Source organism: Mustela lutreola, chromosome 2 (genome assembly GCF_030435805.1).
Source record: "Mustela lutreola isolate mMusLut2 chromosome 2, mMusLut2.pri, whole genome shotgun sequence".
NCBI classification, from domain to species: Eukaryota; Metazoa; Chordata; class Mammalia; order Carnivora; family Mustelidae; genus Mustela; species Mustela lutreola.
Genome location: NC_081291.1, coordinates 175,319,629 through 175,340,593, shown reverse-complemented (window position 1 = coordinate 175,340,593; position 20,965 = coordinate 175,319,629). Strand labels below are relative to the sequence as shown.

Below are 20,965 nucleotides of genomic sequence, written 5' to 3'. Positions count from 1 at the left end.
CGCTAAGGTAAGAGGACTAAGCCGCTCTGAGGCTCTGGAGAAGACAGGACCTTAGGAACTTTCCAGAGACGCCTTAAACGGAGCTGGCGGGAAGCTCGCCCCGCCTGGGCGGGCGGAGGGGTGCGGAACGCGCAGCTTCCAGGACTTCCCACAGCCCGGGAACCAGGCCGACCTGTTCCCATCGCCGCCTTCCCGCCTCCCCTTCTCCCTCCGCAGGCCCAGAGCCCCACGCCGCGCGCCGTCTCCCTCCGCGCGGGGCCCGGCTTCTCCCGGCGGGCGGCGGGGCCGGGGGTCGCGGCGCGGCAGTGGGGAGGCCGCGCACGGTCGGGGTTTCCAGGTGAAGGGGGTAGACAGCCGGCCCGTCGGGGCGGAGCCGGGCGGGCGGGGCGAGGGCGGAGGGCACATTGCCTCATCCTGTACATTTTACTGGAAACGGGACGCATCCGGAGAAGGGGCGGGGAGGCGGCCCCGACGCGGCCAATGGCCCAGCCGGGCTCGGGGGAGGCAAGCGAGGCGGCGGTCCCGGTTCTCCGCCCCCCGGAGGCCGGTTAAATAGCCCGGCAGCCCCGGGCCGCGCCCGTGTCCGCGCCGTCCTCCCGCCGCTCGGTGCTCGAGTCAGCCGGAGCCATAGCAGGGAGGCGGTCCCGCGCAGCGAGCCGGTGGCGCAGGAGTCTGGGTCCCCGAGCGCCCAGCCCGGGAGCATGATCGTGGACGACAGCCGCGGCGGAGAGGGGTTGCTGGACACGGCCGGCGACGGTGGCCTCATGACCAGCCCGCTGAACCTGGCCTATTTCTACGGCGCGTCGCCGCCGGCCGCGGCCCCGGGCGCCTGCGACGCCGTCTGCTCGTCGTCGGGGCCCTCAGCTCCCGGCTCGCCCGGCTCCGACTCCTCCGACTTCTCCTCCGCCTCGTCCGTGTCCTCCTGCGGGGCCGTGGAGTCCCGGCCGAGAGGCGGCGTGCGTGCGGAGCGACTGCAAGGTACCCCCCGGCCCGGGTGGGGGCAGTCCCGGCACCCCCGGCACCCCCGGCACCTGTGTCTCCCCGGGCTCTTGGCGGCCCACGCACTGGGAGGGGAAGGTCCGCGCCGCCCAGGTGCGAAGTACCTCGGCCAGACCTTAGGTCTCGTCGGTGACTGCCTTAGCGGCAGTGTATCATCACACTGGCCGTCATTTATTAGGCGGTTACTAGATGACTTGTTCTGTGCCAGGCGTTTGATATAATTCGATGCCCTTTGACCATCCGTAAAATCCGGGCGCCATCCAGTTGGCCTGCTAGCTCAAAGGGCCTCTGAGAGCAGAGCTCTGACTTCTGGCGGTGGGGAGGAATCAACAGTAGATTTTATTCCACTCTTTTTCTTTAAAAAAAAAAAAAAAAAAAAAAGTGCTTTATTAAGCCATAATTCATGTACGTGTGGCGAGTTTTTGGTTTTGATGTAGGTATAACTTTTTCTTGTGGCCACCAGTGAGGTTGGAGTACTGTGTTTAAGGTCAACTTATTTTTTCCTAAGTATTTGTGGAAATTTTAAGTAAAAGGACTTTATGTTAAAGGAAAGAAACGGATATGAAGATGTAAGATGAAACTGGACTGAAAACCAGCTCAGTTTATGTTGTTAGTTTGTGATGTCTTTGAGTTTCAGGAAGTCTACCTCAGATTTCTGGTCTTGTTTTTAATCTATGAGTTTTAGAATGGTTAAATCAAATCTTAAAGAAAGGCATAATGTTTTCCTTACTGTTATGAATTGGTTAGTTTCTTTTCTTAATAAGCCCAGTTGCATAATTCGAGGGAAAACAAGATGGCACTGTGGGTAGACTAAAGAACCTCTAGGTAATCTCACATATTGGAAAGTCTAATCAGCATGGTTTTAAAGAACATTCTCATTTAGGTGTTCCCTCCTGAACACCTGAACAACTGAAACAGCCACTTCTGTTTCAGTTGTCTTTTATTTTAAAGAATGATTTTTCATTTTCACTGAAAAAGCGAATTTGTTTTTTAATGTTTATTTGACAGACAGAGATCACAAGTAGGTAGAGAGGCAGGCAGAGAGAGAGGAGGAAGCAGGCTCCCTGGTAAGCAGAGCTGGGCTCCATCCCAGGACCCTGGGATCATGATCTCAGCCGAGGGCAGAGGCTTAACCCACTCCCAGGACCCTGGGATCATGATCTGAGCTGAAGTAAGAGGCTTAACCCACTGAGCCACCCAGATGCCCCTGAAAAAGTGAATTTTATAAGGTGTTCCCTGTATGTTAAATGTGTAGCTGATGCAAAAACGGTGTGTGTGTGTGTGTGTGTGTGTGTGTGTGTGTGTGTATTAGAACCTTTTCTCTCACATTTGGTCTTCATCTGGCTGAAACTATTTTGCTAGTTCTTTGGTTTACCACTTAGACGTAGGGGATTTCTGAAACTGAATTTTTCTCCCTGTGACATTGAATTAACTGCTATCAATCCAGAGAAATGCTATATTAGATTCTGGCAAGATTTTCCTCAATTTAAACATAAAATTAACTGGTCATTTAATTTCCTCTGTCATAGAATTGTTTCCTTTCGTATGCTTATGGTATATTTCTATCTCTATATGTTCAAATTAGGCATTGTTTCTTGTCCCATCTTACTTTTTTTTCCACTCCCAGCTGAGTGGCTCAATTATTCATTTCCTGACTTTCTGTGTGTTTACTTTGTATTCGGCTCATCCCAAGAGGTTGTGACATAGTAGTGGTCAGAAGTGGAATGCTGTAATCATAGACGACATTTTAAAGTGTATTTTAAAATTTAAATTGAAATGACATTATTTCCTTTCTACTTAGAAGCCCTTGGTGAGCAGTTCCAAAAACCATTGTTGAGGGGAAATCCTGTGTGTGTACGTTGAAATGTGTTTCAGCTTAGTGAATTTAAGCAGCTTTCTTGACATAGCTGAACACAGGGAAATAGTAAAAAACAAATCTAAGACGTTGTTGATTGTTAGGCTCTGGCACTTTTAGACCTTTGGAGGAAGTTTGTTTTTACTCTTTCTTAGGTGAATGGAATTAATAGACTTTAAATTTCTGTGTGGACATAAAGCCTTTGTTTTGAAAAAGCTAAAATCCATCATTTATTGCTTGCTCCTTCAAGGTTTTAAGAAGTCAAGAAAAATTGCAGATTTATGAGAGGGTGGCAAAATCTGTGACTGTGTCTTTTGGATGGATAGGGCTGAAAGACGAAAAGGCTTATCTTTTGGCTCTGGGGGCCCCTGAACCCACAGTTTTATGAACTTTATAGGGTGCCTGATGAAGAAAGATATAAGGAAATGAAGAACCCTTAAGTAGGGCTAGGGGGTGACATGCAAGGCCTTTGACCAGAGGGAGTCAGAAAGGCTTTGCAGTCTCGGTTGGGGACTTCATACATTACACAGCTGTGCTTTTGAGATTACCAAGATTTGTACCTGTAAAGAGATTTAACTGGAATATGTTTTGTTTTCTTTTGAACAGTTGAACCCCATATGGGGGTTGGAAGGCAGCAGAGAGGACCCTTTCAAGGCGTTCGTGTGAAGAACTCAGTGAAGGAACTCCTGCTGCATATCCGAAGTCATAAACAGAAGGCTTCTGGCCAAGCCGTGGATGATTTGAAGGTAGCGCCTAGTTTTTGCTTTGGGTCAGGGCAGGGAGGATATTTTGTCAGGTTAGTTATTATTCTCTGCTGACCTAGGTCCAGTAGGTCTTTGTAGACCACACCACAACGTCATAGGATAGAGGACATATTGGTCTCTGTCTGCTGTATTCCTGTCACTTAGCCTGGTACTAGGCACACAAAGGAAATTTAAGGAGTGAATGAATAAAATGAAGGCAAGTTGGAGGCAAGGAATCAGGGGTTCAGTTGAAGTGGAAGAGCTGGACTACAAAGGGAAAACTCAAATGGCCGTATTGATTTCGTCTTGACCTAGTTGAACTAAGATGAAAGTGCACCTGGGGAAAGTTGCAAGATAGAATAAAAATTAAGACAGAAAATAAATACTGCTGGGGTAACTATCAAAGATTTATGGCAAGCTGTAAAGACTGGTAGAGATAAGTCTGTTTGACTGATGCTCATTAGGTAGGAAACCATTTGATATGTACTAAATTGGGAACTTTTTTTCCTTATAGACACAAAGTGTGAACAGAGAGCAATTCACAGGTAAGAAATCCTTTTATTCATATCATGGGGGCTTTAGAGTGAAATGATATAGTGTGATTATGGGTAAAATTTAGAGAATAAAGTCATCACAGATTCCATACTGCTTTCTTGGGTATAGAATTGAAGAACGTAGTACCATTTAGTGGAAAAAGGAAAGGACCTGATTCGCTGTCTGATGGACCAGCTTGCAAAAGGCCAGCTTTATTACATACCCAGTTTTTGGTAAGCATCTCACTATTTTCCTCCAAATACTCTTTGGAAATCTTTTCTGGAATAGTTTTGAAAGAGAGAGTGCTACTTACTCTTCTCTTCTTCTCCAGACACCACCTCAGACACCAACACCTGCAGAGAGCATGGAAGATGTTCATCACAGTGAATCCAAGCAGGACAGCAGTGCCGATCTGCTTCAGAACATAATCAACATTAAGAACGAATGCAGCCCGGTTTCCCTAAATACTGTCCAAGTTAGCTGGATGAGCCCTGGGGTGGTCCCGCAGGGCTCCCCCCGGGAACAGTGTCAGGACTTCCACAGAGGGCAGATCTTCTCTCCGCCTCAGAAGTACCAGCCCTTCCAAGTGAGCAGCTCCCTACACCTGGTGGATCAGGCGGCCCTGTACCAGTATTCGCCCCAGAGCCAGAACTTGCAGCCGCCGCCACCACAGCACTACACTCATGCCCCAGCTCTGGAATACAGTCCTTATCCTGGAGCTTCCCAATCCCCCAGCTATGAACCAAACCTCTTTGATGGTCAAGAACCACAGTTCTGCCCAGATCAAAGTTTTGCATCCCTTCTAAATAGTCGGGAATCTGAGAATATTGCTGTTCCCATTCAGAATTCCCCCAGCGTTCAGCAACAAAATGACGGCCACCTGCAAAACTTCAGCATGATGCCACCCAGTGCCTGTGAGGCCATGCCAAGCCATGATGCAGGCTCTGCCCCTTTAAGCACCTCACTGCCATTCCCCAACATCATCGGAAATCCAGTGAGCACCACACAGTTAGGGAAGTCATTTTTTCAGTGGCAAGTAGAGCAGGAAGAAAGCAAATTGGCAAATATCTCCCAAGACCAGTTTCTTTCCAAGGATGCAGATGGTGACACGTGAGTATCCTTTTCTATACCTAACTTGGCTAACCACACTTGTTAGATGTAGGGGGCACAGGATTTCTCTGGGATACACCAAGCTAGACCTTAGTAAGGGCCTAACCAGGATGACCCGACTAGTGTAGGTAGAAATTACTATTCGATGACAGCCAGTATTTCCAGAGTTTTTCATATTTTTAGTCTGATCAGGTTGCCTGTTCTAAATTAATAAAAATGTATCTTCTTTGAATAGTTGGTTTTTCAAGACCAGCATAGATTGTGTCTGCAGAGCAAAAACATCATGATTAGTTGGTCAATGATCCAACTGTGAGTTGACTTGTAGATTGAATCTTCATCTATCTTGACATCTTTGTGGTTATGGGCAAGTTATTTAACCTCTCTATGCCTGAGTTTCTTGACATGTAAAATGAAAAGACCTCCCTTGTAGGGTTTTTAGGAATATTAAAAATAATAGATTTAAAGTGATCAGCATGCCAAATAAGAATTTGGCATTCTTCTTATTATTTCTGGTAGCTTAATGCATCCTGTTGCAACACAAATGTATTATTAGCCTAGCAGAAAAGACAAATTATTGTCTGTAATATTTCATTTGAGTGCACCAGCATATCAAGAAAGAGGCTAAAGGAGAATTTTTTTTTTTTTTTTTTTAAAGATGAACTTAGTGAAGTCACAGGTAATTTACCTCTTTTTCTCCTTGTTTCCCAGGTTCCTCCATATTGCTGTTGCCCAGGGGAGAAGGGCACTTTCCTATGTCCTCGCAAGAAAAATGAATGCACTTCACATGTTGGATATTAAAGAGCACAATGGACAGGTGAGGATCTTGTCAGAGTGAACTGGCAGGGATGTGGCCGTGGGCAAGAGGACGATGACCAGTTTCATATTTATGTGTAGATCATTTTAGAGCCCCAGATCAAGAGAGTTCAGTTAATATTAACTTTGAGTTGTTGACTCTTTGCCACCATCAACCTTGGAGTTATTAACATTAACTTTGTCGTTATTTGACCAAAGACTAACTGGGTATAATAAAGCCACACCCTAAGCTTATTTTCGTTTCCTTGTGTTACAGTATCTATTGTCATTAATAGGATTTCTTTTCTTTATGTGGGGTTTTCCCCTCAGTCTTAGTTTATGTTCATATTCCTTGTCAGGGTAGTGTTACATATTTAAACAAAATCTTTCTTCCTTCTGAATGTCCACAGAGTGCCTTTCAGGTGGCAGTGGCTGCCAATCAGCATCTCATCGTGCAGGATCTGGTGAATCTCGGGGCCCAGGTGAACACCACCGACTGCTGGGGAAGAACCCCTCTGCATGTCTGTGCTGAGAAAGGTCACTCCCAGGTGCTCCAGGTACGAGGCGGTGAGCTAGCTTCTGCTGTCACAGGGCCAAAGAGATAGGGCTTGGATTTTAGAAGTCAGGTGTAGGTTGCCTGTTGCAATAATCTATTTTGAGTTGACTCACTCATTTCTTGGGAATACTAGTTAATACATATTTATGTAACTTGTCTTTTGCTAACACATCTCTCTTTTTAAATTGTGCAGGCAATTCAGAAGGGAGCAGCAAAGAGCAATCAGTTTTTGGATCTTGAGGCGACTAACTATGACGGTAAGCAACGGAAATCTTATTGGGTGAAAAACCATTTAGAGAGCAGGACTCATCAGTTCTAAGGGTATTAAGTTTTAGACCAAGAAGGAAGGGAAGTAATTAAAGCTAAAATAGTCTGTAGGTAAAGTTACTACTAAGCCCCAATGGAGGGAATATTCAGGTTGCCTTACTAGCTCTTGGGGAGCCCATCTGTAGGTCGTGTTAGAGACCATCCTCAAGGTCTGTCCTTGTGAGACAACTGAAATGCCTGATGGAAGCTTGACCCCTGCTTTATGATACTCTGTTAGGCCTGACGCCTCTCCACTGTGCGGTTGTGGCCCACAATGCTGTGGTGCATGAACTCCAGAGAAATCAACAGCCCCATTTGCCCGAAGTTCAGGAGCTTCTACTGAAGAACAAGAGTTTGGTTGACACCATTAAATGTCTGATTCAGATGGGAGCAGCAGTGGAAGCTAAGGTAACTTCTCAGAAGAGTTTGGAGATGGGGTAGGGAAGAAAAGTGTTTATAGCAGAAGACCTCGTTCCCAAGTATTACCAAAAACTTTTTTTCTTATTTTTAAATTAATGGAGTGAGTGGTAATGGTAATTAAGAAGCTTGGATTTTAAAATCATTGGCTTTCTTAATTTGGTTTTAAGCTGTGCATTATTATTCAAAAGATCATTGAGCTGTGAAATAAACTAGTCTGGATTGAAGAGAAGATACTTGAAATTGATTTTGTCTTTTTGGCTTCCATTTTCATGTACTAATAATAAGAGTAGTGCTTTTTTGTAAGTGTTGTTCCATCACTGTGGGATCTGGACTTAAGCTATTTTTTAAACTGGAAGATAATCTTATTCTCTTTATATTTGAGTTTTATTTACTGAGTATCTCTTATGTACAAGGTACTGAGTTGGGAACTCTGAGGGAGAAAATGCTTAAATCATAAGGTACTTCAGATCTTGGGAAGCAGAAGAGGTGAGAGATGGAGCTAATTATATGTCTACAGGGTGACCACCAAGTCTGGAAACACAGGCAAATACATAATGTTTTATTGTCTTGTATTACTATACATAGTAAAATAGGCTTGTCTATGTCTCTACATTTTGTGGCCACCCTGTATATATACAGCAGACATATATAGAGCAGACCGTGATAGGAGGTATATAGGAAATTGGTGGGGAATTCAGGAGGAATAAGAGTTGATTTAGTCTGGGATGAAGGAAGTCTTTGTGGATGGTGTATGTTCATGGTGAGTCTCCAAGAGTGAGTCATATGTTGTGAGCCTGGGTGAGAAGTGTATCCAACAGTGGTGTCTGCATGTTCATTGTTTCCCCTTCTTGCCTTGTTAAGGATCGTAAAAGTGGTCGCACAGCCTTGCATTTGGCAGCGGAAGAAGCAAATCTGGAACTCATTCGCCTTTTTTTGGAGCTGCCCAGTTGCCTGTCTTTTGTGAATGCAAAGGTACTTCTAGAAGGCTTCAGTAACTGCATGAGACTTCGAATGACCTTATTTATACCTTCTTCAGGCTTTTGAACTGCTTTCATGAAAACCTCCCTTTTTGAAAGGTGCCATTTTGTCTCCTGCAGGCTTATAATGGAAACACTGCCCTCCATGTTGCTGCCAGCCTTCAGTATCGGGTGACACAGTTGGATGCAGTCCGACTCTTGATGAGGAAGGGAGCAGACCCAAGTACTCGGAACCTGGAGAACGAACAGCCAGTGCATTTGGTTCCTGACGGCCCTGTGGGAGAGCAGGTGAGGCTACAGAAGGGACAGAAAATAGTTTCAGGCACTCAGTCTGAAACATAAAGGGAGATGAGATGTAGGGCCGAGGCCAGTGGGGGCTGTTTAGGGAGGCTCCCTTCAGTGTCTGGGTCTTATGGTGTCTTTGTAGCAACGGTGGAGTCAATTGCTTTGTTTCTAAAGGAAGAGTAAGAAATTGGAAGGTTATTCCTGGGCCCAAAATGGTCAAAGGTCAGACAGTCTTTTCTTTTTTCCATCACACAAAGTTGGGTTTAGAGTAAGGTCAGAATGGTTTGAGGTTTGAAAGCCAATGAAAGGGGAAGTGCCAGAGTTCCTGCAGACATCAAGGAAAAAGAGCCTTAAGTTTACAAGTGATGGGTCTTCAGATTGTGGGTGTTATCTGAGTCCGTCTCTGTAGAGTGTACAGGATAGTCCCAGGGATGTAGTGAGTGCTCAGTAAACATTCCCTGTTTCAGTTTTTTCTGTCTACTGATACTAAATAGGAAATGGCAGGTTGGTTATGTAATTTAGTACCTAGACATCCTTGAAACAAAGTTACGCTTTACTCATCATATGGCTATATATTATCTTTGGAGATTGAATAGTTTCACATGATTCAACTTTTCTTGATAACAAGAACTGAGTCTTTTCAGAATGTAAGATATTTTTTGATGGAAATCATTCCTTGAGGTAAACGAAGCTGATTGTGACTATGGCCATGACAGACTTAGAGAATCAGAGAATATATGGAAAGCAGTTTAGCCTTTTCTCGGATTCACGGCCCTTAATATGACCATCATGTCGCAGGAACCTCTATTTGTAGAGCTCTTTGCAACTTAATGTGAATCTTTTGATAATTTGTAAAGAGTTTTCATGTTTCAAAACTTTGCAGTGTAAAGGCTCAGCTGAGAACATGGAGTCCGAAAGGCTGCACAGATAGGATTCTCATTGAATAGTAGATGGCAGAGGCCTGAGTCCAGTGTTAGCTTCTTCACTATTCGTGGTGTGCGATCATACAGCGGTGTTGTCAGGGATTATGGAGTACGGAGAGCCGCTTGACTCTTCCCTGTTCTCTTCTTGCTCTGCTTTCTGCTTTTGTATTTTTCTGTGTGTTGAGAGGAGAGTTTTTTCCTTTGCTTCTGTGGTCAGACTCCGGTCACTGTGTCTCCCCTCCTAGTGGCTATCAGTGCCCTTGCCCTAATTGTCTTTCTTCTGATTTTTTGCTTTTACTTTGCTCTGGGCCGGGAGAAAGATAATAAAATTTGTCAGACTGGGGTATAAAATAAATCACTAGATTCTGAATGAACCAAGGCACTCTCTTGTGATCCATACACTTATGCACAGATGCTTTATCTATTTCTTTTTAAAGATTTTATTTATTTACTTAGTGCACAAGTGCACACACAGGAGGGGGTGGGAGGAGTAAAGGGGAGGGGGAGCGAGAGAATCCGAAACTCTATTTGGGGCTTGATCTCACGACCCTTAGATCATGACCTGAGCTGAAATCGAGTCAGGTGCTTAACTGACTGAGCCACCCAATTGGATATCATGTCAGATGTTCTTACTTGAAGAGTATTACAGATTAACTTGTGTGTGTATGAAGTGGATTCTGTGGTGTTAGTTGAAACTGACTTCAAGATAGGTGATGGGGCACCTGGGTGGCTCAGTGGGTTAAGCCTCTGCCTTCGGCTCAGGTCATGATCTCAGAGTCCTGGGATCGAGTCCCACATCGGGCTCTCTGCTCAGCAGAGCCTGCTTCCACCTCTCTCTCTCTGCCTGCCTCTCCGTCTACTTGTGATCTCTCTGTCAAATAAATAAATAAAATCTTAAAAAAAAAGATAGGTGAGGTACTGTAATATACCGTAATTACTGCCTTACATTAAATGTGCTCAGAGAAAGAGTAGGGATTAGGAAAGGATTTTATAGGTCTTATTTAAGCTACTGGAAATTTTCATCTGTAGATAATTTTTAATGGAGATGCTTTACTTTCTTGCACTCCAGAATTATAGGAGATCTGTAATAGGCTTCAAGCCTAATGAGTTATAGTAGCGTTTTTTAAGTTACTTTAAAATCTTGAAATGTATTGTTACTTTCTTCATATATTTACTTACAAGTTGACAGGAGTGTTTAGGGTATATAAAAAAGGAATAAAACTCTGAAGGAAATACGGTACTTTGACCATTAAATGTAAATCTCACAAATCCTAATTATTTTTCTTCCAGATCCGACGTATCCTGAAGGGAAAGTCCATTCAGCAAAGAGCTCCGCCATATTAGCTCCATTGGCTTGGAGCCTGGTCGGCAACACTCACTGTCAGTTAGGCAGTCCTAATGTATCTGTACATAGACCATTTGCCCTGTATTGGCAAATGTAAGTTGTTTCTATGAAACAAACATATTTAGTTCACTATTATATAGTGGGTTATATTAAAGGAAAAGAGGAAAACTATCTAATTTCTCTGGCAGATTTTAATATTTCATACCCAGGTATCTGGGATTTACACATCTGAATTTAATCTTGAATGGTAAAATCGACTTCAATTAACAGTAGCTTTTGGGTAGGACAAGGCTTTGATTTGCGACATAAGGCATTGCTCATGTAGCTATTGCCAATTTAAAAGCAGGTAAACTGTAAACATTTTTTAAAGAAAAATGAAAGCATTTGAAAGGAAAAAAATAAATCTGAATGTAGTCTTGAGGCTTCATTTGGCCGGATGAAGTACCTGATGGTTGTTACTGTTGTTGGAAGCTGTCTAGGTGTTGGACTAAGTGAAATGTACCATGGTTAAAGTTTTATTTTTGCAAATTGTATATAATTGTTTTTGTCTTTTAAAGTATTTGTACATATTTGGTCATTGACATGGCCACATTTGAAATGTAAATTGATAAAATAGAAAAGAACAAGTGAATTGTCACTATTTAAAAAAATTATACACATTCAAAAGAGCTGTGTAATCACCCATCTGCCATCTCTGGAGGTGGAACCGATGGAGAGTTGTTCCCCAGTAGCTGATATTTCTTTTTGAATTATAAATATGCTTTTACTCGTGCATGGAGATGAGACCTGTAATTTGTAAGAAACTGCGTGCTCTTAAAGAGAATACCTTTTTGTAGCTTACTTTCTAGAATCTATAGTTTACTTGTTGGAATTTTGTTTTAACCTTTATAGGAACATCAAAAAGTCAGTACTGAAATATGTCTTACTGGTTTTCTGTTGTCAAAGAATGGTAACACACCATGATGTTTTATATTACCATTTTGAAAAAAATGCCTTATTTTATTTAGTAGCCTTGATTCTATTAATATTATTTTGCTTACTTCTGGGATACCCCAAGGAATGTAGTTGGCTTTGATTGCACACTAATTCATTGTAATAAATTTGATTCATTAAAAACCTTTAAAAAAAAAAAACAACTGACTGATGACTCATTTTTGTAGTTAAGTCTTTTTAAAAAACTTGACCTTTGGATTGATTGCACTGTTTGACGTAGTATGTCTTGCGGACAGAAGCTAGTTATAGTTATTCGGTATCTGTAAATACAGCTGTGATGTAAACTCATGGAAAAATAATGCCTGGTTTTAAATAAACATTAATTCAATAATACTCTTCATTTTAAGGATGTGCATTTCTTTTCCTAGTCTGTTACTTATATTTCTCTAGATTGAAAAAGTGCTACTCATTACTAATCTAAATACCTTTAAATTAGTTAATATATTTTAATTTGGATTTAAAAAAATTTTTTAAAAAGATTATTTATTTATTTATTTGACAGAGAGAGAGAGAGAGAGATCACAAGTAGGCAGAGAGGCAGGCGGGGCGGGGGGTGGGAGAAGCCGGTTCCCCCCTGAGCAGAGAGTCTTACATGGGCCTCAATCCCAGGACCCTGAGACCATTACCTGAGGGGAAGGCAGAGGCTTAACCTACTGAGCCACATAGGCGCCCCTGGATTTTTTCTGAGAACACGATACCTAGAGGTATATAAAGTTTAACATAAAACAATTCTTTGCCAAGTTCATAGAGGTTTATTAGGTTCTGAGAATGTCATGAAGCCTTAAGAGTTGCTGTTGACCATTTAGAAGTTTATGTGCCAGAAAAGCTAATACTTTGTGTTTGTGATTTTATTTTTCATACCTTATTTTGTGGGACCCATGAGCATAGGAAAAACAGTTTGAAAATTACCAGGATCATTCTGAGAGCTGTCAGCCTGGGAAGAGCAGTGAACGATGTCCTCCTCATTCCCAACATGCCATTTTGATGTGTGAGAACAAACACACCCACATCTGTCAGTGTCAGTCAGTCACTGCACATGCATTTTGTTCTTAAATCTTCTTTTGAGAATCTGGTAGAAGGTATGAATCCTTTTCCTGGGAAAAGGTACCTATGCATATATAAGCAAATTCTGCATACAATATCTTTCATTGCATTGCAATGCAACCTGATAACCAGAACAGTAGAAATGGTACACCCCTGTGAAACATAGGTATACAGTGAGCTTTGTTCTAAATGAGTTCCAAATGAGTATCACAAGTTCTGCCATAATTAATTAGACCAGTGATTAGCAAGCATATGATCTGCATGTGTGGGTGTGTATATAAAGCAGTATAATGGACAAAGACATAAAAAGATGTATATGTCGGAAACAAGGCATGTACTTTATTAGGTAACGTAAAAAGGGGGAAGAAATATAAGGATTCAGAAGAAGACTATCTTATCTGAGAGTAGAGAACTAGGGAGACTTCAAAGTAGAGCATTTGAGCTGTATCTTCAGAAGAGTTGATTTGGACATTCCTGGGGGTGGGGGTTGGTGAAAGGGACAGACACAGAAAATGATGTGAACCAAGACAGTAGTATTTGGGGGGAACCACCGGTGATTCAGTGTAGTTTCGTTAGCATGTGGATGGCCAGTTAGTTTCTTCTTGGGTTCTACCCCTGACTGGTCGTGTTCTCATGAATGGCATGTTGAGAAACATCCTCAAGCAACCTAGGGGCTTGGCAGGAGAGGATGCTGCAGAGGTATGTAGGGTGGCTCTTGGCTGGATATTATTTTAAAGAATGAGCCTCACCGAAACCAAGACTACATGCTCTCTACCGCAAGCTCAGTGACTGCTACAGTGCCTGCCCCAGAAAAGGAACTCATAAAATAATTGGTTAAATGAGGGAGTGAATGTATGCCAATGCTGGCTGGGATCACTGATTCTGAGCAGAAGTAATGTTTTGAGCCAGAGTTATATTATTAAGTAATAATGAACTAATAACTGTTAGAGTTTTGAACTTAACCATATAATGTAATAATCTCATGGTGACATCAATGATATATTAATGAAAATGGGCATAGTTATTCTGTATTTTTATTTATTTACTTATTACTTTTTAATGACTTTATTTATTTATTGAATAGAGAGAGAGAGAGAGAGAGAGATCACAAGTAGACGGAGAGGCAGGCAGAGAGAGAGAGGTGGAAGCAGGCTCCCTGCTGAGCAGAGAGCCCGATGTGGGGCTCGATCCCACGACCCTGAGATCATGACCTGAGCTGAAGGCAGAGACCTAATCCACAGAGCACCCCAGGCACCCCTATTTATTTATTTATTAAGAGGATTTATTTATTTTAGAGAGTGAGTGAGCAGGGGAAGGGGCAGAGGAAGAGATAGACTCCTGAAACAGACTCCTCACTGAGAGTGGAGCTGGACCCTGGGACCCCAAGATCATGACCTGAGCCAAAACCAAGCATTGGCTGCTCAACTGACTGAACCATCCAGGTGCCCCTATTGACTTATTTATTTTTTAAAATTTCCTTATTTATTTGAGAGAGAGAGAGCATGTAGTGGGGGTGTGGGGAAGGGGCAGATGGAGAGGGAGAGAGAATTTCAAGCAGATGCCAGCCTCGGTGGGGAGCATGATGCGGGGCCTGATCCCACAACCCCCAGACCCCAGCCTGAACTGAAATCAAGAGTTAGATGTTTAACCCACTGAGCCATCCAGGTGGCTAGTGGTACTTAAAAAAAAAAAAAAAAAAAAATCAGGTGGTTCCTTTTTCAGAAGACTAACTCTAGTACTGTAGTTTGATATTTCACTAAGGAGTCCCATCAAGTGTCAGAGACCAAATCTTCCAATTCTATTTGTTAATCAAATCACTAACATTTGGGGCGCCTGGGTGGCTCAGTGGGCTAAAGACTCTGCCTTCGGCTCAGGTCATGATCCCAGGGTCCTGGGATCGACCCCGCATCGGGCTCTCTGCTCAGCAGGGAGCCTGCTTCCTCCTCTCTCTCTCTCTGCCTGCCTCTCTGCCTACTTGTGATCTCTGTCTGTCAAATAAACAAATAAAATCTTTAAAAAAAAATCACTAACATTTATCCTTTTTATGTTTTTACTTAATCAGGAGAGGAAAATTTCTTCAAAATCCTCTAACTTTTAATAAATGTCAACTCCTTAAACTCAGTACCCTGATATCCATTTCCTGATAACATTTGTTCTGTGTTGAAAGTGATCTTAAGGAAAAATCAGCTTCAGCCACTGATGAAGTTCTTAATGGTTCCTCTGAGATCAGGCCTGGATACAAGGTTTTGGATTAGTTATAACGAGACTGCTAGGTTTTTGTTTTTTTCTGGTAGTTCCCTGGATTTGGTCTTGAGAGGAGGGACCCTGTTGTCAGATCTAATAGAGTGGCACAGTATCTGATGCACTGTGGTCAATAAATACTTCTTGAATTGATTTTACTTTTATAGTTCTCTTTTAAATTTATATTTTCTAAGCATATTTTATACTTCCATGTATAACTACTTTATCACTCACATGGAATTTACAATTTTTGGTGCGGAAATACATTCATACTTCTTTACACCAACTCTGCTTTTAGTCTATTTTCTGGTCCCCACTGGAGTCTGCATTGACCTAGTAACACTGCGTACGTGGATGGCACATTTCTGGGTGAAGTATGACTGGAGATTGCTCTCAAAGCATGTCCAGTTTTCTTAGATGTATTCTTTGTCCTCAGTCCCATGCTCCCTGTTCCTTTGGCCTATCAGCCCAACTGGGTTTTGGAATGAGACAGAGTTGGACAACTAGTCCAGCGGCTGAATGTGCTAGGTTCAAGGTTTTGGTCTTCAGTAGACATCAGCATCTTTTGTGAAGCTTATTAGATGTGCAAGTGACTTGACCCCACATCAGACTTTCTGTGTCAGAATTTCCAGGGTTTTCCAAGCTCCTGGCAGGTATATATGAAGATGATTTTAGTGCAGTTTTAATCTAAGTTATTTAGGAAATGCAGACCTTGGAGAGTATGTGTGGCTGGACTGTGGCTGTATGGTGGTAACAGAATGAGTTGCTGGGATACCCAGGGGACCATGGTAGCAAACTGAAGAATGCCTGCTACGTGCCAGGCACGATGGATCCCATGTTATAGAAACCGGCTTTGAAAGAGAGATCAGGAATCAACAAATCTGGGTTTTTGTTTTGTTTTGTTTTGTTTTGTTTTTTATTTTCAGAAAACACTTTCGAAGGTCATTTTGGATTTTAATCCTCAGGTATATTAGTTTCCTAGGGCTGTGTAACAAATGACCACAAACCTGGGGGCTTACAGCAGGAGAAACTTATTCTCTCATGGTTGTGGAGGCCAGAATTCTGAAATGAAGCTGTCAGCACGACCATGCTTCCTCCAAAGGCTTGAGAGCAGAATCCTTCCTTGTCTGTTCAGTTTCTGGCAGCTCCAGGCAGTCGTTCCTTGGCGGATGGTGTGTCACTCCCATCTCGGCCTCGATCTACATGGCTTTCTCCTCTACTCCATATCTCTTTTCTGTTTGCCTCTAAAAGCACACATATCATTGGATTGAGGGCCCACTGGAGCCTCCAGGATGACCTCATCTTGGTATTCTTAACTGCATGTGCAAAGATCTTTTTCCCAAATGAGGTAAGGTTTACAGGTTCTGAGGATTTGGACATGGACATGTCTTCTTGGGGGCTACCACTGAACCCCCTACACTAGGGAAAGAGGCTTTACAATCTTTTCTTCCACTATTATTCTTTTCACGCAATGGTTAAGAAGAACACTTCTTTTTGAGCAATTCTATAGTCTTGTCTTCAGAAACTATGAGGAATTTTTTTTTTTAAGATTTTTTTTAGTTATTTGACAGACAGAGATCACAGGTAGGCAGAGAGGCAGGCAGAGAGAGAGAAAGGGAAACAGGTTCCCCGCTGAGCAGAGAGCCCAATGTGGCGCTCGATCCCAGGACCTTGGGATCACGACCTGAGCCGAAGGCAGAGGCTTTAACCCACTGAGCCACCCAGGTGCCCCATGAGGATTTTTTTTTAATACATAATTCATTTAAGATATATCATTTCCATTTCATTTATTAGCTCTAATAACTGGCATTGACTAGGAGATTCATTTAACATTGATAAGTTTTAGTAGAAACAATAAAATAATTATTGGATATAATTTAAAAATTATAATTTTAAAAAGAACTTTAATTCTTTGAAACTTAATACAAAGCTTCTTTGATTATCATCGGTCATTCTATTCTCTGGTACGCATGTGAACAAACTTGTTACTCTTCACATTCCCTAAAAAGCAACATGATCATAAATTACATGCCTTCATTTTTGACCATCTGACCTTGTAATGATATAATCAGGGTAAGTACTTCCTGGAAAACCCAGGTATTTTAAAGTGAAAGATCAACTCCAGGAACTCCATGGTTTCAGACAATAAATACTAAACCACTTTGCCAAAATCCATTAAAATATAATGTTTTAGGTCTAGAATATAATGTTTTTTCAAGTGGCGGGATTCTGGCTATTTATCTGAAAATAGAGATTTCAATAGCTCTGGGTACTTGATACCTGAATCCAGTATGTGTTTCCTGTTGGGACAGCTTAATACCTTTGGGTTTGATAATAGGGACAAATTTAAGATTATGAAATAATACTGGATTTCTTAGCTTCGTTGATTTGGTGCATAAGTTTGAAATCACTCTTTTATTTTCTCAACTCATGGTATCTTAATGCCATGGCCTTTTCTCTGTATTTGCAGCCAAATGTCCCTCGGGCAGGCCTTCAGTCGTAAGTGCTTGTGTAAGAGTATGGGCTCCCTCCTAAAGCCTCAGGTGTCTCTCATGGAAACCTCAGGTGTTGGCTGCTGTGGAAGTGACCCACTCCTGTCTTTCACAGGCTTAGGGTTTGAGCTGGAGCTTTTATTTGTCTTAGTGAGACAGTGAGAGCCTTCCCATGGAGGGCCTTTCTGAAATGACTCCTAATGCTTTTTTTTTTTTAAACCTAGGATATTACTTTCATGCATTTTTTTTTTTTTTTTTTTTTATTTTTTTTTTTTTTTTATTTTTTATAAACAGATATTTTTTATATACATATATTTTTATCCCCAGGTCTGTGAATCACCAGGTTTACACACTTCACAGCACTCACCAAATCACATACCCTCCCCAATGTCCATAATCCCACCCCCTTCTCCCCAACCCCCTCCCCCCGGCAACCCTCAGTTTGTTTTGTGAGATTAAGAGTCACTTATGGTTTGTCTCCCTCCCAATCCCATCTTGTTTCATTTATTCTTCTACCCACTTAAGCCTCCATGTTGCATCACCACTTCCTCATATCAGGGAGATCATATGATAGTTGTCTTTCTCTGCTTGACTTTCATGCATTTTTAAAAGCCTTTCTCTTTTTGCCCCAAGACATATTCCTTCAAAAATTACATTAAGAATTTCAAGAAATTCTCCTTTTCAGGCTCCTGCAGATACAGAAGAATTGTTCATCTTCAGGATAGCAATTTTGCAGAAAACTAAAAATAAATCCCTTGGGAAAAGAAGAAAGCATTTGAGTCTTTTAGGTGCTTGTACCCAGAAGATTCCCAGATAATTTTTTAAAAAGATAAAATTTTGGACTCCACTTGTGTAAAACTTTAAAAATAATATACTACAGTGTCATGTCTAAGAGAAAAGTAAATAAATGAGAAGCTTCTAGGGACTTACAAAATTATTTTTTATATAGACCAATAAAAGCTATATATTAATACACAGCTTTTCCCAAATGGACCTTCTGTCCAGTTTTCTCACGTGATGCAGTAGACAGAGAAAAAGTTTCTATGGGCAGAAATTTAACTTACACGGGTTATTAATTTTTTATGCATCCGGATCATACAGACTAATGAGGAGCAAACTTCATTGAAAGTTCAGATTGATAGGTTCCTTTTTAAGACATTTTATTTCCAAGGCTATATAAATGAGTCAGTTTTATTTCTTCCCTCAGCTGAAGTTGTTTTATCAAGTCTGTTATCAAAACAAACTTTTTGTTGAATTAATCTTTTCTTTCTATTTTCCCTGCCACCACATAAGTCTAGGTTTTTATGACTTATTCCTTGATTACCACAATAGGCTTTAAAAAAACCATTTTATTATGGAAACATTCAAACATGCAGAAGTAGGCAAGAAAGTATATTGAACACCTGTGTTCAATATATCAGGAAGCTTCATCAGTTATAATCACTTTATTATTTTTGTTTCTTCCCCCTTATTTTTCTCTTGAAGATGTAAAAGCCTATCCCACTCATTGTGGAATATCAGTATGTATTTCTAAAAGATAAGCAATTTGTGTCTCCCATAGTTTTCTAGTTATTCTTTCTCTAATCTTATTTTTCTCACCAATCCAACAATTTCTAACTATTTGGCATACTCAAAGGCTCAGTATTGCTTACTGAATCAAATGCAAATTCTTGTCCTGATCTATAAAAGCCATCTTTTCAGTTTTGCCCATCTGTCTGATAGCCCATTATTCCCAAACAGGCTGTCAGGTGGGTCTCCTCACTCTGCCAAAGCCCTGTTTATTCCTGTCTCTGGTCATGCTCTTGTTTACCCAAATTCTCAGCATCCTAGAAAGCTCTGCTTGGGTGCCTCTTTTATAAAACTTTTCCCTCATAATGACTTCTTTCTGCCCTGAGCACTTTTTTTTTTTTTTTTTAAAGATTTTATTTATTTATTTGAGAGTGAGAGAGAGAATGACAGAGAGGAGAGAGCCAGAGAGAGCACGAGCACGAGAAAGGGGAGGGTCTGAGGGAGAAGCAGACTCCCTGCCCAGCACGGAGCCTGATGTGGGGCTTGATTCTCGGACTCCAGGGTCATGACCTGATCTGAAGACAGTTGCTTAACCAATTGAGCCGCCCAGGTGCCCTGAAAACTTGGTTTTAAACACAGTTCCTTTAACTTTAATTTTTTTAAAAAAATGGTATCCCAGTCTTAACTACTGTAATCCGGGAAGTAGGCTCTGAATCACTGACTAGCAGCATTTGTTTTTAAAGACTTTAAAATGTTTGGGTGAATGGTAACTCTAGGGATATAAAGGTCAGTGGTACTGGGAAAAAATCTAGCATCACTATGGTAGGCAGAATTCTAAGATGGTTTCATGGTGTCTGCCCCTGATGTTATTCCTGTGATTACATTATGTTACATGACAAAAGTTATTTTCTGGATGTGATTAAGGTTACTAATCAGTTGACCTTAAGATAGGGAGACTATCCAGGTGCATCTGATCTAATCTCATGAGCTCTTTAAAAGAAGAGAGCTTTCTGTGACTGGTCACAGAAGGGAAGGTAAGAGATTTGAAGCCTGAGAAGGATCACCTCTACGATTACTGGCTTTGAAGAGGAAGCAAGGGGGCTGTGAGCTGAGGAATGCAGGCAGTTTCCAGATAGCCAGAAAGAAAATAGGATATCAGTCCTACCTGTCCAAGGAACTGAATCCTGCCAATAGGCTATATAAGCTTGGAAGCAAATTCTTGTCCAGAATCTTCAGATAAGATTCCTGCTCAGCTGACTCCTGGAGTTTGGCCTTGGGGTGAACCATGCAGAGATTATCACCAGGACCACTCAGCTTTCTGATCTGCCAAACCGTGAGATAATAAATGGATGGTGTTTTAAGCTGCTAAGTTTGTGGTAATTTGCTATGCAGCCATAGAAAACAATACAATAGATAACACAGGCTTTGAGCTTGTAGTAAGTTTTAAGCATATTCTGCTATTCTTCTCCATGCCCCCAGTTTTATTGAGATATAACTGACATACAGCACTGTGTGTAAATTTAAGTTACACTGCATAATGACTTGACATGTATGCATTGTGAAATGGTTGCCACAAGAAATTTAGTTAACATCTATCACCTCATATAGTTAAAAAAAGTTTGCGTTTTTCCTCGTGATGAGAATTCTTAGTATCTGCTCTCTCAGTAACTTTCAGATACACCAGACAGCAATGTTAACTATAGTCACCATGTACAATGCATTCCCAGGATTTATCTTATAAGTGCACGTTTGTACCTTTGACCACCTTCACCCAATTTCCCCACCTCCCACTTCCTTCCTCTGGTAACCACAAGAGTGTTCTCTTTTCCTATGAATTTTTT

At 41.7% G+C, this 20,965-nt stretch overlaps 1 protein-coding gene across 1 annotated transcript; it reads left to right on the top strand.

The window, feature by feature from the left end:
* Positions 1–392: 392 nt before the first annotated feature.
* Positions 393–12,171, top strand: NFKBIZ (NFKB inhibitor zeta). The gene is made up of 12 exons (XM_059164269.1): positions 393–978; positions 3,461–3,600; positions 4,112–4,142; positions 4,261–4,364; positions 4,463–5,241; positions 5,950–6,055; positions 6,444–6,590; positions 6,783–6,846; positions 7,134–7,303; positions 8,177–8,287; positions 8,413–8,580; positions 10,791–12,171. The coding sequence occupies exons 1-12, from the start codon at positions 702–704 to the stop codon at positions 10,842–10,844; spliced, it is 2,151 nt and encodes a 716-aa protein (XP_059020252.1). The 5' UTR covers positions 393–701; the 3' UTR covers positions 10,845–12,171.
* Positions 12,172–20,965: the final 8,794 nt, after the last annotated feature.

Coding starts and splice junctions, on each gene's coding strand:
- NFKBIZ (XM_059164269.1), top strand. CDS start 702: ATGATCGTGGACGACAGCCGCGGCGGAGAGGGGTTGCTGGACACGGCC. Junction 3,601..4,111: donor AAGCCGTGGATGATTTGAAG/GTAGCGCCTAGT, acceptor TTTTCCTTATAG/ACACAAAGTGTGAACAGAGA. Junction 6,056..6,443: donor TTAAAGAGCACAATGGACAG/GTGAGGATCTTG, acceptor GAATGTCCACAG/AGTGCCTTTCAGGTGGCAGT.